At 38.6% G+C, this 25057-nt stretch overlaps 2 protein-coding genes across 6 annotated transcripts in view; one reads left to right on the forward strand and one right to left on the reverse strand.

The window, feature by feature from the left end:
• The window catches only part of Dock3 (dedicator of cytokinesis 3), a 401182-nt gene that overhangs the window by 125364 nt on the left and 250761 nt on the right, over window positions 1-25057 (reverse strand). For all 5 annotated transcript variants that reach the window (XM_057766540.1, XM_057766539.1, XM_057766538.1 and 2 more), the window contains exons 13-18: window positions 15599-15687; window positions 14888-15013; window positions 3160-3284; window positions 1487-1649; window positions 752-858; window positions 21-192 (exon numbers count right to left, since the gene is read on the reverse strand). In XM_057766540.1, the coding sequence (XP_057622523.1) occupies window positions 21-192; window positions 752-858; window positions 1487-1649; window positions 3160-3284; window positions 14888-15013; window positions 15599-15687 (782 nt within the window). The remainder of the gene's footprint in view (window positions 1-20; window positions 193-751; window positions 859-1486; window positions 1650-3159; window positions 3285-14887; window positions 15014-15598; window positions 15688-25057) is intronic.
• LOC130872507 (translationally-controlled tumor protein-like) lies at window positions 22399-23054 on the forward strand. The gene has a single exon (XM_057766542.1). It carries the CDS (start codon window positions 22399-22401, stop codon window positions 22900-22902), a length of 504 nt encoding a protein of 167 aa, XP_057622525.1. The 3' UTR covers window positions 22903-23054.

The following is a 25057-nucleotide window of genomic DNA, read 5'->3' on the forward strand; positions in this document are numbered from 1 at the left end:
TTGCAGGTACCATTACTTACCGTTCTGTGTGAGTTTGGTAGAAGAAAGTTGTGTAGAAATGAAGAAAGACTCTTTGGTGCTACGCTGGAAGATGAGGCTGGAGGGAATATTAGGACAGCCATTGTAGTCTTCTTTGCAGCAGGGCAGGCCAAGGTACAGGGCATGGTTGTTAAATGTGCTATTCTCATCACACTGTAGGTAAACAGAGAACAGAGAATGTTTCCTAAGCAACTCAATATGCAAAAACCAAGTCCCAGGGAACTTGAGTTCATATTTATAACTTTCTTCCTAAGGTTGGACCTTGGGTTGCAGGTTCTCTTAGAGGACTGCTTTCTGTTCATGATTTTCCTAGAACATGATAGGATGGATCTGTGACCTCTATCTGATATATAAGCAACTTTAGTTAGCAGCTGTGTTGTGGCAACTAACAATACCATGATCTCAAATAGCAAGGCTTAGAACATTTTAGTTAAATTAATAATGGCACAGAAGAGCTGGTAATGGATTTCTCTTTACTGAAGTGAGAGGTGGGAAACAAAGGGCCTACTGGTATTAGCTGTGGGAGAAGGGCCACTAGAAGGGTATTTAGAAAACTAAAGCCTGACCATAGCTGTCCTATTGTCACACACCAGTGTGCTACCTAGAATCCTCTGGCCTGACCAATGAAAACCACTTAAACAAGATTCATACTTGAGAATGGTCAGAGTAGGGTAAAGGAAGGAATGGAGACAAAAGAAAGACAGGTCCATACCTTATACACATAAAGCTCATGAATATCATCTGAGAGTGTGGTGCCATCATCACGCATCAGGGGAGAGAATGCAAAGCCAAAGAGTTTCTTTTCCCCTTTGTCCTTTGCTGCAAGCAGAGCCAATTATTAGAAGTACCCCCGTATTTGTCACCCACACTCTTTTGAACTTAACTTCATTAACTAGGTAGCAACCTGACTACAGGATGATGAGAAACATGCTCGTCTGAATTGCCATGGCTACCATGACCACTGGAGACGCTAACATTTCTGGACTCGATAAAATAGGGAAGGGGGTTTTATATGAGTAGTTCAGTAAGTACAAAAGAAAACATTCCAAATAACAATGGGCATTTCAGGTACCAGGAAAAGCAATATCATATACCAAAGATTTTTTTAAAATTATTTTCATTTGTGTGTGTTTGTACACAAAACCAGAAAAGGGCATCAGATCCCCTGGAGCTGGAGTTACAGATGGTTGTGAGTCATCTGATGTCAGTGCTGGGAAGTGAACTTAGGTCCTCTAAAAGAGTAGGTGGCTCTTAACTGCTGAGCCATCTCTCCAGCCCCAAACCCCATGATTTTGAACCACTGCTTTTACAGTCTAAGACATTGCCTCTGATGACATCCTATTTATATTTATTTCTAGTTCCTAATAACAAGAATCTTCACAAGTTTCCTTCAAGAGCAGAGTTATGTTTTTATCCTCAAGGGAATCGAAAGGAAAGTCTCACTCACTGGAACAATGCCTGAATTCAAAACGTAGATGGGAGCCCCGAAATCTGTCAATGGGAATAGGTAATTTGATAATTTCTCCCCAACGAGGACTATTACTGTGGTAGAGAACAAAGGAGTGATAGGAACTCCTATTTGGTTCTCCAGAACCCAAGCTGATACAGTCCTGGAAAAGAAAAGAAAAGCAAAATAAGAAGTTATTTTCATGGAAGAACTTTAGTTTCTGTCATTAGAATGCTTTATTTTATTCTGTATCAAGATCTTATTTTTGTACCAGATCAAATGATAATACATTTGACTTAAATTCATTATTTTTGGAAGTAATTATATAGACAGTGTAATTATTCCAGGAATGCCCAATCTGAGGTCCATGGATCACATACATCCTAGGATAGCTATGAATGTTTCCCAAAACATTTGTAAAGGACAACATGCCAAAATGTCAAAAGATTAGGCATTCCTGGCAGCAGTCATAATGTTCCTTGTCTTCCTAGGGTCAGAAGTAACCACATAACTGTGACAAGCTGAAAGAAGCTGGTTGGTGCACCTGCATCACCAAGGTAAGTTTTACGTACTTTCTGAGAAAGGAAATAAGAAGTTCCATGAGAGAAGTCAATTATACACAGTATTTTATCAGACCAAAAAGAAATTCTAAATTTTCCTTAATGCTATGTTGAACTATTTTAGGCTACTTTCATTAACTTTTCATAAACAAGATATATCAGATTTAATCTGACTCCAGCTTTGAAACATTACCATGAAGACTTAGCACTGTTCCGACCCTTACCCTGGAAGATGGAATTTTGGGTAACAAAATTAAGAACAGTTCTCTTTCCACACACATTGAAGTGGCTGATAGCTCTGCCTCTCTGGTGCTTCCTTGCATAAGCAATGAGCATGACTACCCAGGGTATTTATTTAATGTTTTACAGTGATACACAAACCACCATTTCATCCCTGTTTAAACATTTTCTTCTATTTCCATCTGCTTTGGGAGACTATTTTAAGTAATTTTGCCTTTTTCCTCTGTACAGTAGAGCTAATGATTCCTGTTCTGACTTCCTCGTGAGGCCTGTAAAAGGCTGATCTGCCAAGTGCACTGGAAATGGAGACTAGCTATTGTTCACCAGGGTCCTCACCATGACAGAACTGAGGAAAACACAGACAAGCTTAAAAAAAAATCAGTTCTCTAGGTCTCCATTTTCAATGAAGAATGACAAAAAATCCTTGTACTACATTGCTAGAAATAATTTCCTAGGTTAAATCTGTTCTTCTCTGTTCTAAAACTTGGTGCTAGCAAGGTGTCTAAATCCTACCCTATTTCAAAGAGCAAAAAGACAAAGGAGGACCTAGTAATCACTACAAAAACCAGGCAGTTTTGTGCTTGGTGGAATAGAAAACAGGTAACATGCAGGGCAGAATTGAAGGAATAGGTATAAATTGGAGTAAGAGGCGTGCAGGTTAGACACTAGGAAGAATGAATGCAAGGGCTATATATGACATTAGGAATCCTTTTCAAACCACACTGTAGTGTTTCCTGGATGAAAAAAGAAGACGGGGGACGACAACACATATGGGGCCATTTGAATTGGGTCCTGCCTAAAGGGAATGATCTTCTGGGCAGACAGGCCATGAAAATACATTAGCTTTCATTCTAAATTACTAACAAGCCTTACCTTTAAGATTTCTCCATCTGCATAGAGTACATACATGGTCACTTCAATATTCTTTTGTACACTCTTTCCCCCTCTTTCAAAATCCCCCTTCTCCAGGGTTAGGTACAAATCATTACGGATATCACCTGTTGAGGGGGAAAAATGGAATGTGTTCATGACCACAGACACCACAAGGCCCTGTTTGCATGGAGGATCAGGCTAGCATTTGAATCCTCAGGGCATTCCAAGCTTGGTTAATAACAATGGACTTTCCGCCAACAAGAGTGCAGCACTATCAGAGGGTTAGTTACATATTCTCTAAGTGTACTCTAAAGGTGTTCACTACAGCTTTCTTAGAGAATCTGATTTGGGCTATTGGTGTTCAGACTGCCCAGTCTCTCTCCCCTCCAAGATGGCTACAGTATAAGACCCTTAAAGAAGGAAGATTTTAAAAATGATTTTAATCATGTCTGTCTTACTATTAGTCTTTTCTCTTTTCCCTAAGAAATTGCTCCTTTTTTTTTCTTCATAGTTTTCTTTTTACAACTCTCAAAACTTTAGAGTCTGAATAAAGGACACATTGCTTCTTTCTGGAAGCTGATGAAAATATGTTTACTACCTAGAGTCATAATGAGAGAAACAACATTTGGTTTTGGTTAGCAAGTAAGCTTCCTGGTTTGGTCAGATATATGTGCATTGCTATCTTTCTTGTATCAATGGTCTCTCCTCTCTAACCCTGAAAGTGTCTTAGGCATCAACTCTGAAGAGGTCTGGCCTGTATGTCAAGGTTTCTTATGAGGTCTTCATGACTCTTCTTTTTCTTCCTCAGGCCACCACCATCCTAGCCCAGGAGCACAGCCTAACAATCATAATTATATGGATACACAGAGTTTTAAATAACTTGGCTCAAATAGAGAAAAGCAGTCCACTGCAAATGTTTTTCAGGAGCCTAGAGAACTTTCTCTAATACTGAAATCCATCCTGTTTCCTTAGACTCTCATGAAGGGAAAAAGAAAATGTGTTCTAAAGATCATACATGATTTTTATCCTATTGCTTATGTGGGCAGGTCGGAAGCTGTCCATTTCTTTTCTTTTTTCTTTTTTTTTTTCCCCCTTTGGTTTTTCGAGACAGGGTTTCTTTGTAGCTTTGGAGCCTGTCCTGGAACTAGCACTTGTAGACCAGGCTGGTCTCGAACTCACAGAGATTCACCTGCCTCTGCCTCCCAAGTGCTGGGATTAAAGGTGTGCGCCACCACCGCCCGGCGAAAGCTGTCCATTTCTGTAGTTGTCTGTGCTTCAAAGTCTGGCCAATTTAGAACCTTCATCTGCTTCCTTTGTTTGGCCTTCCTCACATACGTTAATAGTACTGATATGTACAGGTGTGGTGGGGAAAGGCAGACAGAAAAAGGAAATTCAAATTCACCAGCTTGTCATTGTCTAGTAACAGGCTGAACAAAATTTTCATGAATGTACTGAAAGCCCCTAAAGTCTAAAATTCAAACTTAACTGGGACATTTCCTATTGAATATAGTCATTATAATGGGATGAACCAGAATAGATGAAATGTGAAATATTTAACAACTGAAACTGCCTCTTCTAATAAAAGCATTTTAGTTGCATGTTAGCTTTCCTGTGAAATTGTAATATTTCAGTTTCTAAAATGAATTTTAGCATTAAGTGAATAAATGAACTAAGATAATTTAATGTCTATTTTATTTTATATGTGTGGCATTTTGTCTGCATATCACATGTGTGCCTGCTAGAAGATGGTGTCAAAGCTCTTGGAATTGGAATTTCAGATGGTTGTGAACCATCACGAAGGTGCTAGGAACTGAATACAGATCCTCTGCAAGAACAGCAAGTGCTCTTAACTTCTGAGCTGTCTCTCCAGTCCAATTTTAACATTTAATCTAAAGACTAGGTACTTGGTTTACCCTGGTTTTCATTTTCTGGGAGTTATTTTAGAGATAGTCCATGCAGCTTTTAAAAGCAGCTTTTTTTTGGCTACTTGAAATATTATTCTAATGTATACAAACTTGTCATTTCTATGGATTTATGTGTATGTCAGTAATAAACATACCCTTGAAATGGAATGCTTTCAAACTGTTCTAAGCAATAACATTACAGAATATTGACACAAAACTGGGTATTTTTCTTGTAGACTGTTTATACAAAATTTCATCTGTGTTGCTTTATTAGTGAGCTCATGGTTTTTGAGCAGGATTATTTTAAGGGAAAACACCAGTTTTAAGATAAGCTAGGCATTCCGTTAGTTTTTACTCTTTTTGAAACAGAGTGTCTTAGTGATACCCTTGAAAAGTTTTAACACAATTACTACCCTCCAAGGTACAGACAGAAGCAGCTTGATTTCATCACGTCCCTGGTTGCTATTTATTTAGAGAATAGATCTGCCTAGACCAGAGATAATCTCAGAACAGGTATTAGACTGCCTTATGGGTTGTAATTTTGCAAATTATGTTTCATTTTAAAAACGACACTTTGTGAAGGTTAATGTTACTTGAGGTGATGCCAGGCTTCTTGTCAAAAGGTCCCAGTGGTATCACTAAAATTGCACTGTTCACTAATTGTCCTAGAATTAGGAGAAAAACCTAAAAATCAGTGTGACTAGCCTCAGTGCACCTTATAGTAGTCTCCCAGGGCTCCCCCACTCTTCAATTGTACACATTATATGTTCCCCAAACCCATCACTGGAATCATGCCTCAAGGCTAAGGCACTGTGTTCAGGAATAAATTAACATTTATTGCCAGAAACTACTTTCCATTGAGGGAAGATGACAGGCACTTTGTGATGACGATGGACAAGAGAGAGCTTAAGTACTAGCTTTGAATGCTTGTATAATAGTGTTTGGCTGATTATATTTTAATGACCCAGAAAACATGTTAAAAATGAATTTCTATGGGTGGTAGTGGAGCACACCTTTAATCCCAGAACTTGGGAGGCAGAGGCAGGTGGATCTCTGTGAGTTCGAGGCCAGCCTGGTCTACAAGAGCTAGTTCCAGGACAGTCAATGTTACACAGAAATCCTATCTCGAAAACAACAAAAAGAGTATAAAATAATTGAAAAAAAATGGATTTTTATCATTTACCCATTGGGATTATAGTAGGTCTTATGTACATATATTTACAAAAAGATCATAGGTGATACTGGCATTCTTCCTAGTGATATCGTGGGGGCTTGCTGCCAGGGCAGTGAGAAAGTCTACTTGAGAGTAAAAGCCTGGGCAGCCCTTATGCAGGCAGTCTGGAGAAGTGCTGGGAGGGTGAGGTTTATATACAGAATGTGGTATTGTTGAGAGTTGTCCTGCTAATGAGTTGCCATAATTTAGGAAGGGAGCTGGGAATTCTATACTGCCTCTCTTTGTTGGGTACTCTCAGTTTTCTAATGATAGCAGAGGACTTAATATTTCATATCTCTTAGTGCCTGTATGCCACGCAACAGTGTTTCTTTCCTGGAGATAAACTAACTGGGTTCATTCTTATAAAAATGCCTCAGAATAAACTGTCTCCTCCTCTTTCACAGCTTTTATAAGAACTAGTGCCAGCTGTTGGTATAGCAGCAGGTAATGGGACTAGATACTTAACAGAAGGCAGAGGTAGAGACATTTCCTGTATAGATCTGTCAGTATTTTAGGTATTGTGGGTCAGTTGCATATTATGCTTTCACAATTCTTTATTATGTTAAAAATTCTGGGATAGAAGAATCTAAGTTCAAGACCTATGTATATTACATAGAGAGATACTGTCTCAAAAGACAAAAACAATTTTGACTGGTAATTAGTACAAAAACAGATTTCTGTCTGGATTTTGCTCAGGAGATTATAATTTTTATAGACCTTCACATACACACACATATATACATACACATATATATGAACTTTACACACATATATATATGTGAATACATAAAATTTCTACTAAGTGTTAAAAAAAAATCCAGACTCCTGTGAGTCTACAGAAAGAACTGCTGGAAACAAAGTTTTGAACCTGAAGCCACATTATCTTAAGAACTGGCCTGAATACTTCTTTAGGGTACTACAAAAGAAGAGCTCTGAGAAGGTAACAGTGCTCTTCAGCCACCAGAAACCTTAGCAGGCTGGGGAGCACGCTGACAGTCTAGTCTTCCAAAATGTGTATCTTAGTGACTGAAGAAACACTGCACGCAACACAATAGTTTCATCTAGGAGTAGTCTCTTTATAGATATCAAAACCTCTGAGGTCTAATTTAGATATCAATATTCTGCTAGCAAGATTATCTCTTGTTAGATACTCTAGACTTGCTTGGGAGTTTTGGGTTATATGTTTCCATGGTTCTTTGAATGTGACTGGTCCCATAATCTCATAGGGAGTGGCACTATTAGGAGATGTAGCTTTGTTGGAGTGAGTATGACCTTGCTGGAAGAAGTGTGCAACTGTAGGGGTGGACTTGGAGGTTTCCTATGCTCAGAAAAGGATGTTTGAGGGGCTGGAGAGATGGCTCAGAGGTTAAGAGCATTGCCTGCTCTTCCAAAGGTCCTGAGTTCAATTCCCAGCAACCACATGGTGGCTCACAACCATCTGTAATGGGGTCTGGTGCCCTCTTCTGGCCTGCAGGCATACACACAGACAGAATATTGTAATAAATAAATAAATAAATAAATAAATAAATAAATAAATAAATAAATATTTTTTTAAAAAAGAAAAGGATATTTGACTTCCTGTTGTCGGTCTATCAAGAGGTAAGGAGTCTCAACTCCAGTGCCATGTTTCTTGCCATGATAATAATGGAACTCTGAAACTGTAAGCCAGCCCCCCTCAATTAAATGTTTTCTTTATAGAGTTGTTGTGGTCATGGTGTCTCTTCACAGCAATATAAGGCCTAAGGCAGTATCATATTATTCTGGCCTATCTAGCATTCTATCCTGTAAAAAGTTCTACACATATTTGGGTATACAGTCTGGCTTGTCTTATTTTTACATCCATTCTACATAGATTATTTGAGTTAAAGTAAAGTGGTATTTAATACTCTATCGTTTATACTTTGTTCTAGACAGGACTAGCAAAGGTGTTTGTGGAAATACTTTCTTTCCCTTGAGACTGTGGAAAACAAAAACCGACTTTCTCCTAGAAGACATAGTTGCCTACTTGAGGTGGTGCCAAGTCTTTTTTTTTTGGCAGAAAAAAAGAAGACATATCTTTGTAGCAGCATTTATCAAAACATGGAGATGCCATTCCACATGGCGTTTTGGCATAGGAGTCCAAATTGTATTTGTGGTAGTTCTTACTTTCTTAAGGTAGTGAAGGAAGAAGACTCTTGGACAGACTGCACTAGATTACCCAAAAATGATAGGATCTTTATTATTCTCACATTGTCTTCAGCTATACACTTCTGGATTCTAGCATTACAAAGTCATAAATACCCTCTGTTCTAACAGGATAATAGTATGGGAGAAAAGTGATGTAGTTCTATCTAATGAATCCATTCTTGGGTCAGGAATGTGATGACCTTCTAACTAAGATAGCTTTATTAGTCCTTTCAGAATTTTATACAGTCTGTTTTGACCATATCTACCCCCTTCCCTATCCACCCAATCTTCTGTCTTCTTTTTCCCCCCCTACACCACCTATCAAGTCCAATGTATGCCACCCATAAATTCTTGAATGTGTGGCCCTCTACTGGAGCATGATTTGCCCAAAAGGGACTACATTCTTAAGAAAAAAAAAACTGACTTATATCCCATTCTTTAGAGGTATGGTCGAAGCTTTATTTCCCCACTTAAAGCCCATAAGGCCAAGCATGCCTTGGTCAAGGACTCATTTGATAAAGATTGACTACAGGAACACATTTGTAGTAAATCATTCTATCACTGGTCTTGTGAAAAGCTTTCCCACCAAAGTTCTGTTTCTATGTCCTTGCCCTTCTTATGAGCTATGTCCTAACATAACTAAAGAGAGAACTCTTTGCTTTTCTGATTCTGTGGCTCAGAATGATAACTACCCATTTTTATTTGTTTCGTTTTCTGAGACAGGGTTTCCCTGTGTAGCCCTGGCTGTCCTGGAACTTTCTCTGTAGTCCAGGCTACCCTCAAACTCATGGAAATCCACCTGCCTTTTCCTCCCGAGTACTGGGATTAAAAGCATGCACCACCACCGCCTGGCTATTATTTTTTTATAACTCGAGTAATACAAAATATCTCATTTAAAAGTCCTTTTCTCTATTTACACTTCAAACTTGTGAAGATATTTTTAAAATATTGCAGTATGTACTCAGATTTTAATGAACACCCAAAGAAACATGGTATTTAAGATTAGGCTGGTAGCTTTTCCTTTAGCTTTTGTCAATTACCCAGAAAGGCGAGACTGATGAAGGATTAATAATGTACATGACACCCCACCCAGTATTGCAACATTCCATGAAACAAATGGGGATGAGAACAAAGCAGGCAATAAGCAGTCAGGACACACAAAATCAAGAACTTACACCCAACTATCTTCATCTCTGCATCAGAAAGAAAGGGACGAGAATGAGGGGGACAGCACAGAGAAAAACAAGAACAATTAAGACAAACAGGAAAAGAGAAGAAACATCACTTGTAGGTCAGTGATGAAGCATGCACTTTTTTTTATTAAGGATCAAAGAAAATGACAAGAGTGTATTTACAAGCACAAAGGCAAAACTCAGAGGCCCCATAAGAGGGGTGGCATGCCTGCATAGCATGTGCAAGTCCAGAGCAACCTAGGGATAAACACTGTTTGCCCGAGCTATGACTCAGCAGGGACAAACCACCCATACACAAAGCAGAGTTCTTTTTAAGTCATGGCTCACTCAATCTCCTAAATCTCTCTCTTTTTTTTATTTTGAATTTAGATTTTATTTACTGTTATTATGATTCTGTACACATGTATGATTGTGTATGTGAGTGTGGGTTTATGTATGTGTAGAGGGCAGAGGACAACTTTCAGGAGCCAGTTCCATAGTGGGTTCTGGGGATCAAATTCAGACTTGTACAGCAAGTACTTTTACTTACTATGTCACTTTGCCAGTCCTAAGACATGGCTTTATCATAACATATATTTTAAAATGTGTGTGTGTGTGTGTGTGTGCACATGCACTCATATACTTGTGTCTATGAAACCCAGGTGAGAGAATCAGATCCCCTGAAGCTGGAGTTACAAGTAGTGAGTCATACAATATAGGTGCTGGGAACTGAACCCAGGCTTTCTGCAAGGCAGTGCATGCTCTTACCACTGAGCCATCCCTCAGTCCTAACACATGGTTCTTAAAGGGGTTCCCAGACTAGCACCATTCTTCATAACCTAAGAGTTGGTGAGAAAACCAAACTGTTGGGCCCAAACTCAACTTAGAAACTCTTTGAGGTGGGCACAATAATCTGTTTTTCTATGTCTTGCAAGTAATTCTGATTCATATTAACATTAGAAAACCACTGCTTCAGGGGGAGACATGTTCTAATTAGAACAGCACACTAAGTCATAGGTGGATTTTTATATTAGGATAGAAGATCATTTAACGATTTTAAATACCCTTAGAAATCCAAGACTTTGAAAACAGAATAAAATACTGTACTTGTCACAGAATCACAAAAGAATTCTCTGTATTTCCATTAACCCCAGGAAACAGGCTTTCCAGGAAAGAAATAAAATAAGAAGATATAGGTACTATCACATCACTGCTGGCTTAAGAATGGTGTCTAGAAGGCTATAGTACCTTCGTGAACAGATATTTCAAGCATGTTACACTCTGCTGGCTTCCAGCATTCTTGGGATATCACTGTGGCTAACACTGACCTGTGAGTCACTTGTCCCCTGGAACAGCTGTCCTAATCCAGTCTTTCCCACTCATCATCTTTTAAAATACAGGGAAGGGCTAAGGGTGTGCTTTGGAGTTATTAGCTTTTGTACTGAATAAAAATAATCTTGAAGGATGGAGAAAATAGAGAAATATTGTGAGTAACCAATAAAAAGTTTTAGGAGCTCAGTTTAAAAAATGAAGAGAAAGCTTAGCTGGTAAAGTGCCTGCTGCACAAGCATAAGGACCTAGGTTCAGATCCCTATCATCACATAAAATACCAAGCACAGTGGATGACGTCCCTAACTCCAGCATTAGAGCACAGAGACATGTTTCCCAAAGGTTTGCTTGCCAGCTAATCTAGTCAATTGGTGAGTTCCAGGTTCAATGAGAAGCCTGTCTCAAAAAAAAAAAAAAAAAAAAAAAAGAAAAGAAAAAGAAAGAAAGAAAAAAGATAGTGACAGAAGACACCTGGTGTCAACCTTTGTCTTCTACACACACACACACACGCACACACGCACACACACGCACAAATATAAACCCACAAACACATATAACACCACATACTTACACAAGACAAAGAACAACTATTAGCTAGGTGTGGTAGGGCCAATGTAGTAGCAGCATTTCGGAAGTAGAAGCAAAAGGATCAAGAGTTCAAGGCCAGTCTCATTTATACTCATTTATATAAGGAATTCAAAGCCAACCTATCTCAATCAAGGCTTAAATTCCTGTATCTATTTGTTCTTTTATAATATAACATGGCACTTTCTGTTAGGCATGCCTTTTCATGGTGCCTTAAGGGCAATAGTTCTCAGAATTCCTGTAGTATCACTGTTGCCTTCTGCTCATTACTAATGGCCATGAGTAGAACTAAGTGGCTTAATTAAGGACTCAGCTGTGGCACACAGGCAGTTGTCTCTTGCTTACAGCATACACCTTGTGTGTATATAAACTCTCATAAAAACAATGAAAAGAAGTCAGAAAGACCTTTCTAGAAGTGACATGCTAGATATCTGTGCCTAGAGTCCAGCTTAACTCCTCTATGGTGCTCTAGCAACATGTTTTGACAGAGATCTATCTGGGACAGCCTGACAAAAATAGACCACTCCATATGAGTATCTGGTAGTTTCTGCCAAATGCTGGATCACAGCTTGTGAGTAATTCTAATTTTTCATCATTTACTATAACTCCTCAGACTTAAGTGTTGGTGTGCTCACAATTACCGGCACAGTTTCTTTTCTTGTTCTTGCTTCATGTGTCCATGTGTCAAGAAAATAAAGTTGCAGCTTCTTCTAAGTTGGCCAGCACTGTGAAGCTGAGGAACTGTTACAATCCAGGGGCAATTGTTCTCTTAGAAGAAGGGTGCCCCAGCTTCAGAAGGAGAAATGGCTGTGACTTACCAGACTCTCCAAGGCTTTTGTTCCTACAGTTCCCAAACCAGACTGACCACATGTATGCATGCACACACTCATGAGCTCGCTCTCTCCCTCCCTCCTACCTTCCCTCCACACCTCTCTCTCAAACACACACACACACACACATACACACACACACACACACACACTTTAGCAGAACCTGTAGGTGCAGGATTAACACCCTCTCTGAGGATTGTGAAACCCATTCTGATTATATATTGGAGCACAATATAAGAAGACGATAGTTGTAATGTCAAGGGTTGCCATTTATGTAAAAGGCTCTTTCCTAAGGAAGAGAAAGGATAGAGTATGGGACAGAATATATACAAAATACTGCTTACTTTTAGCTATAATACTCATCACTGCAAAGGCAGACAACCCAGAAGCAGCACTTGTATGTCCTGGCCTCAGGTCTCCAAGAAATGCCCAATGTCATGCCTTGTAGAGAAAATCATCTGGTGATGCTTTAGCTTCTCAGGAAACAGAATACTTCCTTAACCTCAGCTCATCTCACTAATGCCTGACATCACACACTTCTAGTCATTTTCAGTGCAGATAAAAATCTGTTCTAAACCTGTGTGTCAATGCTACAAAGTAAGGGAGAGTACTTGAGCAGAAGGTATTTTCCATACATGAAAGTTTTTTTAAATGTATCTTGCTAATACAATTGTACAAATATATGCATGTGTGGAGGTTAAAGGAAAGTCAGATGTTATTTCTCAGAAGCTGTCCACCTTGGATTTTTTTGAGACAGGGTTTTTCACTGGCATGGAGCTCTGCCAATTCTGCTAGGCTGGTTGGCCAGCAAGCCTCAGAAATCTATTCGTCTTTGCCTCCAAGTGGAGTGCTGAGATTATACCATACACCACTCTACCCAGCTTTTTAAAATGGGTTCTACTTATTGAGCTCAGGTCCTCATGCTTGCAAAGGAAGCACTCAATTGACCAAGCTGTTTTCCAAGACGTTATGTACAATTTTGACTGACCTTTACTTCTTTCTAGATTTTATTTAGTTAGTTCCAATTCCATGAGCTATTACGAAGTTAATGTCCAGATATTATACAAATAATAAACTTAAGAAAAAAGGGATCAAAGGACATATATTATTCCACCACAGTCAGCCCCTAGACATCTAATTTTGAAAAGGTCATTAGATTCATTAGATCAATTTCAGTTAGCCTATATTCTCTTTCTAAAGTCGCATCGCTGCAAAGCTGAGACTGTTGTTTGGGATTTCCTTTCCCTGGTTATAGGGTACAGACAGGGCTGAAGAATGTCATCAGCAAAGTATAGGAGCAGCTTCCAATGGAACACTCACCTGTATGACAGCCAGATGGAGGCCCTTCATAAGCATGAAGTCTCTTAGCACTTAGCAATAAACATAATTGATCTAGTTGGCCTAAATTTGCCATCCAAAGAGCCTCCTGTGTTCATAAGTAGGAAATAAAAGCAGGGCACAGCAGTTTTCTCTGAATACACAGTGTCCACAGGGAGGGACTGAAGGTGACAGAAAATAAATCTGGGCAAACAGAGTAGCTGGAACCCATTGTGTGGGCCTTCTTTATGCTCAAGTCACATTCCCCTTTGGGTGTGTATTGGCAAATATTTCCAATAAGAAGATTTAGTGAAGAACCAGGAAGAACTAAAAAATGATATATAAGGTAGTCACATTTAATCCATCCTGGCCTGGCTCTTCTCAACAAAACAAGCCTTGCTTAGGGGATTAAAACTCAACTGAGAGGGTAGGTCCACCTCTCCTAGAGTCAATTTATCCAGACAACCAGGTATTGCCTGTTCTGAGCTTCCTATCCTTCGTGTCTTCTTGGTTATCCAACTGCCTACCACCAATCTCTACCCAGCCCTTTCACTTCTGAAGCTCTTTCAGCTCCACCCGCAGTTAAGGTACACTTTTCCAGCTCTTCCTCAGCCCACCTAACAGACTAGTATTGGCATAGGAAAACCATACTTGAGAGGCTGCTCATCCCTCCTCTCTGCCCTGGAACTCCACTGAGACAACTGCTGAGAAAATGGCCAGGCAGTACTATTTAGAATGCCTAAATTTATACCATTTGTATGATCTATTTTCTGTTACATTAAAATGTACCTGTCATTCCTATACAAACTGGAGTCTTTGATAGTGAAGAATTTTGATAAATTCTTCCCCTTAAGTGGGAAATCCTTGTGAGGAAATCTTCAGCAAGGGAATGTGATGAAAGAGGTTACAAAAACACATCTCTAGGAAGAAATTTCATGTTGGTTCTCTTATTGCCAGAACTCCACAAAGCCCATACACTGAGCTGTCATACTGCACTGGGGAACATGGTACTGGGGCTTCTGGTGAAGAACAAATGCTTACAAGACTCAAAGGGCTACTGCTGAAAACTACAGTCAGTCACCTGACTTGGGAGGCAGAGACTTTAATAGCTGTATAGCTCACCTGAATAGCTTACCACCTGCTCAAGCAAGGAGCACTAAACTCCATTCCGCTAAGCTATCTCCTTCCCCATCCCCAAGTAGTTCTTCCTACCTGGCATGATAACATCAGGAAATCCCAATTTTCTTGTAATTGCTAATCCTCTATTAAATATCATGGGATTTTCTCTCCGAATTTGTTCCATGTCACCACGAAAAAGCTGTAGGGAAATAATAAGACCTACAAAAAAATAAAACATTTTTTTTTATTCAGAATCACGTAACGACTCTGTGCATTTTACCAGGAAAGACACCAAGTGTGTCTCTTTTCCATTTCTCCTGCCACAGTGCTAGGGATAGAATCTAGAGCTACATGTTGAGCAAACATTTTATCACTAACCTACACCACTGCCCTGATAGTTTTCTTAGAAAACTAATCATTAGTGTCAGGCTTTCTTCAAGATGCAGACATTCACTAGGAGTAGAAAGAGAACTGATACTAATGCTTGTCTTTTTGCTCAAGAAAACAGACTTGACAATGTAACGAACCTTGAAACATTTTGCTCACTGGACTGGAGTTCAAGTTACTTAGCAAAGTGTATAGAGTTCATTATTAAAAAGACCAAATGTATTTTAGTCAGCAAATACTAAAATGGTCTTAAATGACTAGATGTAGAACTAGTACTAGAAAACTCTGAGGAAGGAAACAAATATGAGCAGGAAATTAAACTTTACAAAGCAGTCAATCCACACCAGCCACTGAAGTGCTACCTGACTAGCACATACAAATGCAACACAAAAGTTTCTAGTCAAATAAATACATCACCATGGCTGGCACTGGGGGCGGAGTACTTGGTGCTTGACTTTCGGATGATGTTCTCATGAATCTGGGTCCACTCACTCTCATTGTTACATCTGTAACAGAAGGACAGGTATTATGGCTCACCAGAATTTACAACATTTGGTCTGGTGGCTCAGTGTTGAGCAATGAGTTGGAAGGGAAAAGGATTTCCTACAGAAATGAGTATATGCTTTATAATTAGATAAGGTTCTTCTGCTGTTAAGTATAGAAGACTGATACTGGGAGAAAGAGTAGATATTAAAATGAATCCTTACATATACACATATAACAATGTGAATATTAATACAACACAAATATAACTTTGAAACTTTAAAATTAATCCTTGCTCGTATGCACACACATTGCACATATACCCATGTGTCTATAGCTTTTGGGGGGTGCTAAGGATTAAACCCAAGGCCTTGTTATAAAAACACATTTTCTGCTACTAAGTTACATTACCAGGAATACATATCTCTGAAGTAGAGTTCTTTCTTTTCTAGCGCTGCATGTACATGCATGTGAACACACACACGGGGGGGGGGGGGGGGGGATGTTTCCTGATAGAGAAATGTTTCTCACAACAAATACTACTGTTTAGAAACTGCCATGACATTAGCTTTTTTCTTTACCATATTAATCTTTAATGAGGTATATTTAAGAGTTGAGGTAAAAATCAGCACAGGTATTCAGTAAATGAAATTTCAAACCTGACTGATTAACACTTCAGCTTTTCTGCCATAAACCGTTTATCTGTTTAGTATTACATTTTTTAATTAATTAATTTATTTTACATCCTGACCACAGATTCCTTTCCCCCTTCTCTTCCCAGTCCCCCCCCCTTTCCACTACTCCTCTGTTTCCATTCAGAAAAGGGCAGACCACCCACGGATATCAACAAAACATGGAATATCAAGTTTCAGTAAGACTAAGCACCTCCCCTCATATTAAGGCTGGGTGAGGCAACCCAGCATGAGGAATAGAGTCCCAAAAGCCAGTAAAGGAGTCAGGGACAGGCCCTGTTCCCACTGTAAGGAGTCCTACAAGAAGACCAAGGTACACAACTGCCACCCATATACAGAGGACATAGGTTAGTACCACAAAGTCTCTGAGAGCGCTTATGAGCTCCGGTTAGTTGATTCTGTGGGTTTTCTTGTGGAGTCCATGACCCCACTGGCTCCTATAATGTTTCATCCCGCTCTTCAGCAGGATTCCCAGAGTTTAGCCGAATGTGTGATTGTGGGTCTCTGCATCTGTTTCCAGCAGTTGCTGTCAGTGCTATATTCTTATTACACTTTATTATCAGATGGCTTAGATGTCATTGCCTCCTGAAATGTTAAAAAATATGCTAATAGGTATCCCTTTCTAGCTTGTATTTAAGCTGCAAATATGTCTACTTAAGAAAAAAGGAACCAATGATGTTCTAGTAATTAACATGGAATTTAAGAGCTTATATATGGATCCACACAAATTAGAGGAGTCTCCTCTGAGCAAGTCAAGTCAGAAGCAGCAGCAAGTCCAAGGAACTCAGTAAAACTGATAAAAGAGCAATAACAATGTCACGTTTTACTCTTAATAAAATGAGAATTTAAATAATATTTAGGTTTTTTTAAAGGTCAATCCCACTCCTGCCCTCTTGCCTATAAAGAATTTCCTGTAATTGGAGGTTTCTCTCCCACCCGCCAATTCCTGAACAACCTCTCAGAGGCTTAATACTAATTATCAGTGTTTGGCCAATGGCTCAGGTCTATTATTAGCTAGCTCTTACATTTAAATTAACTCCTTCTTTCTTATCTATGCTTTGTCACGTAGTTTATGACTTGCTACCTTAATTTTTACATGTTTACATGTCTTGTTTCCTTAGCAGATGACTGGCAACCCCACCTTCTTTTCCTGTATCTCTGCTTGGATTTCCCACCTGGTTCTATCCTGCCTTGCCATAGGCCAAAACAGCTTTACTTATCAACTAGTGAGAGTAACACATATTCACAGAAAGACCACCCTACAGCATTTAATGGCACCAACATCCACACAACACCTGAGAAAACTGAATGCATAGAAATGGAGCCACAACTGGGCTTTTGAGTCTCACAGTCTCATTCCAGCAGCAGCACAGAGACATGCCTCCCAACAGCTGCCTGCAAGACAAAGCTGGCCACTAGACACTATTGGTGTGGGAGAATTGTCTGTATTCTGTCAATTGTATTTTAAATAAACGTTGATTGGCTGATAGCCAGGCAGGAAGTGTAGGCGGGAAAACCAGACAGGAAGTAGAAGTGGGGCAATGAGAATAGGAGTATTCTGGGAAGAAGGAAGCTCATCCCGCAGTCCTGTCCAGATCACCAAAGAAGCAGGATGTGACCTGCCCCGCTGAAAAAGGTACTGAGCCATGTGGCTAACATAGATAAGAATAATGGGTCAATATAAGAAGCCCGAACTAATGGGACAATCAATTTATAACTTATGGAGACCTCTGTGTGATTTTCTTCGGGTACTTATTGGCTGTGGGAACTGGGCAGGATAGAAATCTTGACAAGCAGGCCCTCATGTTACACACTATGAGCTAAGATGCATGGCAGGTTTCTGCAGTCTCACATAGGCCTCGGTACAGAGAAGCTAATCAGCTGCACACTGTGTGGCAGATTTAGCTTTGGCTCATATACACAAAAAAGGCTAAAAGATACACAGTAAAAGAGGTCCAGACAGAAAAACCTCTAAACAGGTTCCAAAGCCGGGTGGTGGTGGCACATGCCTTTAATCCCGCACTCGGGAGGCAGAGGCAGGTGAATCTCTGTGAGTTCGAGGCCAGCCTGGTCTACAAGAGCTAGTTCCAGGACAGGAACCAAAAGCTATAGAGAAACCCTGTCTCGAAAATTAAAAAAAAAAAAAGTTCTAATATTTTTAGTGTGCACAGACTTAAGAAAAAATAAAAAGGTTATCAATATTTACAGAATAATTTAAAAAATATAATAAAGCCTTTAAAGAGAGAAATAAGGGCTGTAGAGATGGTTCAATGGTTAAGAACACTAGCTGCTCTTTTAGAGGACCCAGATTCAATTCCCAGCAACTTCATGGCCGCTCACAGCCTCTGTAACTCCAGTTCCAGGGCTTCTGACACTCCCACACAGACACACATGCAGGCAAAACACCAATGGACATAGATAATTATTTAAAGAGAGAGAAATAAAATAAAAAATAAGCCACATAGAGATGGAAAAAATTCAGGGAGTTGGATCCTGCATAGTATTGTATTAATTTTGAATGTTTGAATGCTGACAAGCCAATAACAGCTGCTAAGAGACATGGAATTGAAAGAGAGACTGATAAAATATACCAAACTAAATATTTTTTTAAAATTCTTAACTTGAAACTGCTTGGCCTCATAGGTTAAAACATAGGTGGGAGGAGTAAACAGAACAGAATGCTGGGAGGAAGAAGAAGTGAGCTCAGACGCCATGCTCCCCTCTCCCGGGCAGACGCGATGAAGCAAGCCGCCAGGTCAGACATGCTGAATCTTTCCCGGTAAGACTGGTGCTACACAGATTACTAAAAATGGGTTAGGCAAAATATGAGAATTAGCCCGTAAGAGGCTAGGGCTAGTGGGCCAAGCAGTGTTTAAATGAAAAAAAAAATCTTTAACTTTAAAATAGAAGTCAAAAGACATTTTTGTAAAATGAAATTTAAAAGATGCATTGCTGGGGGAGCAGGAGGAGGGGAGTGGGAACTGGGATTGGTATGTAAAATGAGAAATTATTGGTTTTTTTTTTTAAACGATGCATTGCTTTGGAGAAGCAGTTTTGCTTTTTGCTTTTGTTTCCATAGGAAACAGAGGCTATGGATTCATTACAGGTTATGATGGACCAGGTTTGATAAAGGGAGACCCTCCTAAACACAGGTGATATCTATTAACAAAGGTTATAAGTGGTCCTCCCAGCACTTGGCCACTAGCTCAGATTTTCTCAGGGTCCCCACACAGCACTACCAATCAGCAGGAAGTAGTCTAGAGAACTACGTCCAAAACCCAAAATACTGTTTATAAATGTTTGATTTCATTTAAAGAGAGTTGATTATAAATTGTTGTTAGTCACATCAACCTCTTTCTAAAAAAGGAAAGGGGGATATGATGTAGAAATATGATATAGAAATGTAAGATATAGAAATGATGGAAAAAGGGTAGATTATTGAATCTACTTTTACTCAAAAAATACAACTGTCAATCTCAAAATATTCTACATTGGTATGGATTTTAGTTTACTGATATAAATTTAAGGTCAATTTTGTTATACGGTATGTATATTTCTACTCTTGTTTAAGGTATTATGCTCATGCAGCTCATTTAAATTTGTAATATATAATTAAAAATACAAATTAATAGCTCATCTATAATAGTCAAAATTATAGTCATAATAGTTATGTTTTTTAAGTATACAAAGATATAGATAGGTAATCTTCAAATACTTCAAAGACCTACAGAATATGGCATTTAAAATGTTTTATGAACTTAAGACTTTTCTCTATGGTGAGACGTATCTGTTCCTGGCAGCACCAATTACTTCAAAGACAATAATGGGCATCAAAGAAACTCATTATGGAGTTTGTTTTCAATGTGGCAAGGCTAGTCATTTGGGCAAGAAACTGTTCTTGCCAGGATTGGTTCACAGTATGCTGTATAAACAAGGCATTAAGGAACCAGAGGAAAATGAGCACTAAGCTTTGCCAAAACAAGGCAGAATCTGCAGGACACAAAGGAAAGTAACTGACAAACTTTGCCAATCTAGGTGGGACAGTTTTCAAATTTTCTGCTTCACTAAAAGGTCTGCCAGATACTCTAGGCCTGTAGGGTGAAGATGAATGTCCCGCATTACAGAAGAACTTTGGGTGACTATCCAGGCAGCTAGATGTCTCTGTCATTTCTAGAGTTTTGGAAGTTGCTTGTAATGCACTTCCTGTTTACTAAGAAAACATTATATCCTTTTAGGGTCTTCGATGGACTTGAAGACTAGATATAATTTTCCTTAGTTATGGTAAAAGATAAATCAGATATGAAATTTTATACTCACAAAGATAGGAAAGATGATAGAGTATTTTCTTCAATTTTGCCAAATACAAATAGACTAGCTATTTTAACTGTGAATCTTTTTTCAATTTGGTTTTTTCAAGACAGAATTTCTCTGTAGCTTTGAAGCCTATCTTGAAACTAGCTCTTATAATTGGCCTTGAAATCACAGACAGAGATCTGCCTGCCTCTGCTTCCTGAGTACTGAGATTAAAGGCATGTGCCACCACCACCTAGTTTGTAACTGTAATTCTTACTTTATAACTGTTTGGTTTCATGTAATTTTACTATGTTAAAGTTAAAACCTTCATTTTTGAATAAACAGAAGAAGAAAATGTTGTGGGATGGTCTTTCTGTATGTTATGAGTATGTGTTGCTCTCATTGGTTGATAAAGCTGCTTTGACCTATGGCAAGGCAGAATAGAGCCAGGTGGGAAGTTAAAACAGAGATACAAGTGAAGAATGGCAGAGTTGAGGAGATGCCAGCCAGCTGCTGAGTAAGCAAGAATGTAAAAATTAAGGTAACAAGCTATGAACCATGTGACAAAGCATAGATAAGAAATATGAGTTAAATTAAATATAAGAGCTAACTAATAAGCCTGAGCCATTGGCCAAACATTTATAATAAATATTAAGCTTCTGAGTGGTTATTTGGGAACTGGCAGGTGGGACAGAAACCTTTGATTAGTTTCTTGGTAATCATATAATTCTAGCAAAAGTAAAGAAATTTAGGCTTCAGTTATTTAGAAAAATATGCTATTGTGCAATTCATCTACCAGCTCTGAACAGTAATCTTCCCTGTTCTGTGTGGCTTCCCCCACAACACTTATTATTCTTCTTGAGTTGAAAACCTTAAGCATTTGTTGTCATACAATTGTTATACTAGCCCTAGAGGAAAGTCTGACTAAGCTTATTAAATGTAAATGAGAATATGAAAAGCTTCTAAAGATAGCAGTTGAAGTGCTCTGTGGCTTAGGGGATGGAAAGCTTAATAGGTATGGCTGGATTCTTGACTATATAAAACCTAAAAGTTCCTTCCAAGGGACTTAAGGATTGGGACAAAAGAGACAATAGAGGAAGAGCATAATTCTGTTATATTCTGATGTTTAGTGACTCTGTAAAGGGTAATTCAAAAAGAACTACTACAAATAAATCTCTCAACCTAATAAACATTCCAATAAAACATAGAGATTTGAGTCATCTCCTGAAATTTCCATTTTACACTCTATAATCCTGCCCCAAGTCTTTGTTCATAGTCTTACCAAGTGTAGAAAATAGAATCTGTGAACAAAGAAAAATGCACAGGATCTCAGGATCTTTTACTCATCACCCAGAAGTGGTCATGTGCAGAAGAAAACACCAGTATAAGTGTAATAAAGCAACATCCCATCTAGAAGTATGATGTATCACGTTTTTTTTTTTTTGCATCACAAGTTTTTAAACAAAAAGGATTGTTTAGAGCAATTCACATAAAGTAGTTAAGTAACTAGATTGAATTTTGCTAATGAAATCAGTGCCCTTTGGAATTACTAGCCAAATCAATAAACTTCATGGACTCCCAACTTATAGACTAGCTCAATGAAAAAGTCCCCTAGCCACATAATAACCAAAACACTAAACATGCAAAATAAGGATTAAGAGCTGCCTCCCCCCGCCCCCCAGCACCACTCTGGCTGCACCGCGCTCACTCCACGCTGTCAGGCTAGCGCCACTGTCCCCAGCCGCCACCATGATCATCTACCCGGACATCATGTTCTCCGTTATCTACAAGATCTGGGAGATCGCGGACGGGCTGTGCCTGGAGGTAGAGGGCAATATGGTCAATAGAACAGAGGGTAACATTGATGACTTGCTCATTGGTGGGAATGCTTCCGCTGAAGGCCCAGAGGGCGAAGGTACCGAAAGCACAGTAGTCACTGGTGTTGACATTGTCATGAACCACCACTTACAAGAAACCAGCTTCACAAAAGAGGCCTACAAAAAGTACATCAAAGATTACATGAAATCACTCAAAGGCAAACTTGAAGAACAGAAACCAGAAAGAGTAAAGACTTTTATGACTGGGGCTGCAGAGCAAATTAAGCACATCCTTGCTAATTTCAATAACTACCAGTTTTTTATTGGTGAGAACATGAATCCAGATGGCATGGTTGCTCTCCTGAACTACCGTGAAGATGGCGTGACTCCATACATGATTTTCTTCAAGGATGGCTTAGAGATGGAGAAATGTTAACAAATTGGATCTATCACCTGTCACCATAACCGGCTGCTGCTTCCCATCCATACAATACCAGGACTTAGGACAAATGGAACTGATGTCACCTTGAGCTCTTATTTTGACCATGATTTATCTGGAGTGGAGACATTGTTTTTTTTTATTTTTTCCTTTTTTTTCTTTAAAGAAAAAACATGTCATATAGGTTGTCTAAAAATAAAGTGCATTTAAATTAAAAAAAAAAGATTAAGAGCTGCAATGAAAAAAGGCCAAGTAACATACTAAGAAGGACTTATCAGAATTACACCTGAATTCTCAATGGAAACAATGAAAACCAGAAGGTCCTGGTCAAGCGTTATGCAGACATTAAGACACCACAGATTACTATACCCAGCAAAACTCAATCACCATAGAAGGACAAAACAAGATTTCCATGACAGAACCATATTTAACTAATACCTAATCAAAAAAACCCAGTCCTATACTAAGTGCTAGAAGGAAAACTCCAACCCAAGGAAGTTAGCTATATGGACAAAAACACAAACAATAGAAGATCTCTCAACAGCAAATCCCAAAGAAGAGAAAAACATACACGATAATGTCACCAACATCAAAAACTAAAATAACAGGAACTAGCAAACACTGGTCATTAACATCCCTTAATATAAACAGACTCAACTTACCAATAAAAAAACACAGGTTAACAGATTGGATACAAAAACAGAATCCATCCTTCTGCTGCATATAAGAAACACACCTCAACCTCAAAGGCAGACATCAAGTCAGAGTAAAGGGTTGGAAAAAAATTTCCAATCAAATGGAACTAAGAAACAAGTGGGTATAGCTATCCTAATATCTAACAAAATAGACTTTAAGCTAAAATTATTCAAAAGAGACAAAGAAGGACATTTCATATTTGTCACAGGAAAAACCCATCAAGAGGAAATCTCAATATTGAACATCTCTGCATAAAAGGGCACCATCATATGTAAAAGATTACACTATTTACCACTATTAAAGTTTAAATAACACATTAAAACACACACACTAATAATGGGAGACTTCAATACCCCATTCTCATCACTGGACAGGTCTGCCAGACAGAAATTTAAAAGAGAAATAAGGGAACTAACAGATCTTATGACTCAAATGGACTTAGACATCTATAGAACATTCCATCCAAACATAAAAGAATATACCTTCTCAGCACCTCAAGGAACCTTCTAAAAAAATTGACCATATATTAGGTAACAAAGAAAACCTCAACAGATACAAAACAAAAACAAAACAAAACAAAAACCAACAAAACCTGGAATAACCCCATATATCTTATTGGATCACCATGGCTTAAAAATAGATTTCAACAGCAACCCAATTTCAGAAAGCCCACGAACACATGGAAATTAAACAATGCTCACCTGAATTACGAATGGGTCAAGGAACAAATAAAGAAAGAAATTAAAGACCTCTTAAAATTCAATGAAAATGACCACACAACTTTTCAAATTTATGGGACACAATGAAAGCAGTGTTAAGGGGAGAGTTCATAGCACTAAATGAGTACATAAAGAAGCTAGAAAAAAATCCCACGCTAGTTAGTTAACAGAACACCTGAAAACCCTGGAACAAAAAGAAGCAAACTCATTCAGGAGGACTAGATGGCAGGAAATAATCAAATTGAGAACTGAAATCAACAAAATAGAAAGAAAAAAAACAATATAAAGAATCAATGAGACAAACATTTGGCTCATTGAGAAAATCAACAAAACAGACAAACCTTTAATCTAAACTAACCAAAAGGCAGAGAGAGAATATCCAAATTAACAAATCAGAAATGAAAAGGGGGACATAATAACAGACATGGAAAAAATACAGAATTATGAGGTCATACTTCAAAAACCTGTACTCCACAAAATTAGAAAACTTAAAGGAAATGGACAACTTTCTGGATAAATATCAATTACCAAAAATAAATCAAGACCAGATAAGCAAATTAAATAGACCTATAAATAAATGCTGAAGAAATAGAAATAGTCATCAAAAGTCTTCCCCCACAAAAAGCAGAACCAGATGGTTTCAGCTCAGAATTCTACAGGATTTTCAATAAAGAACTAATACCAATACTCCTCAAATTGTTCCAGAAGGAACATTGCCAAACACTTTTTACAAGGCT

The sequence above is a fragment of the Chionomys nivalis genome, chromosome 4, assembly GCF_950005125.1.
Source record: "Chionomys nivalis chromosome 4, mChiNiv1.1, whole genome shotgun sequence".
NCBI lineage: Eukaryota > Metazoa > Chordata > Mammalia > Rodentia > Cricetidae > Chionomys > Chionomys nivalis.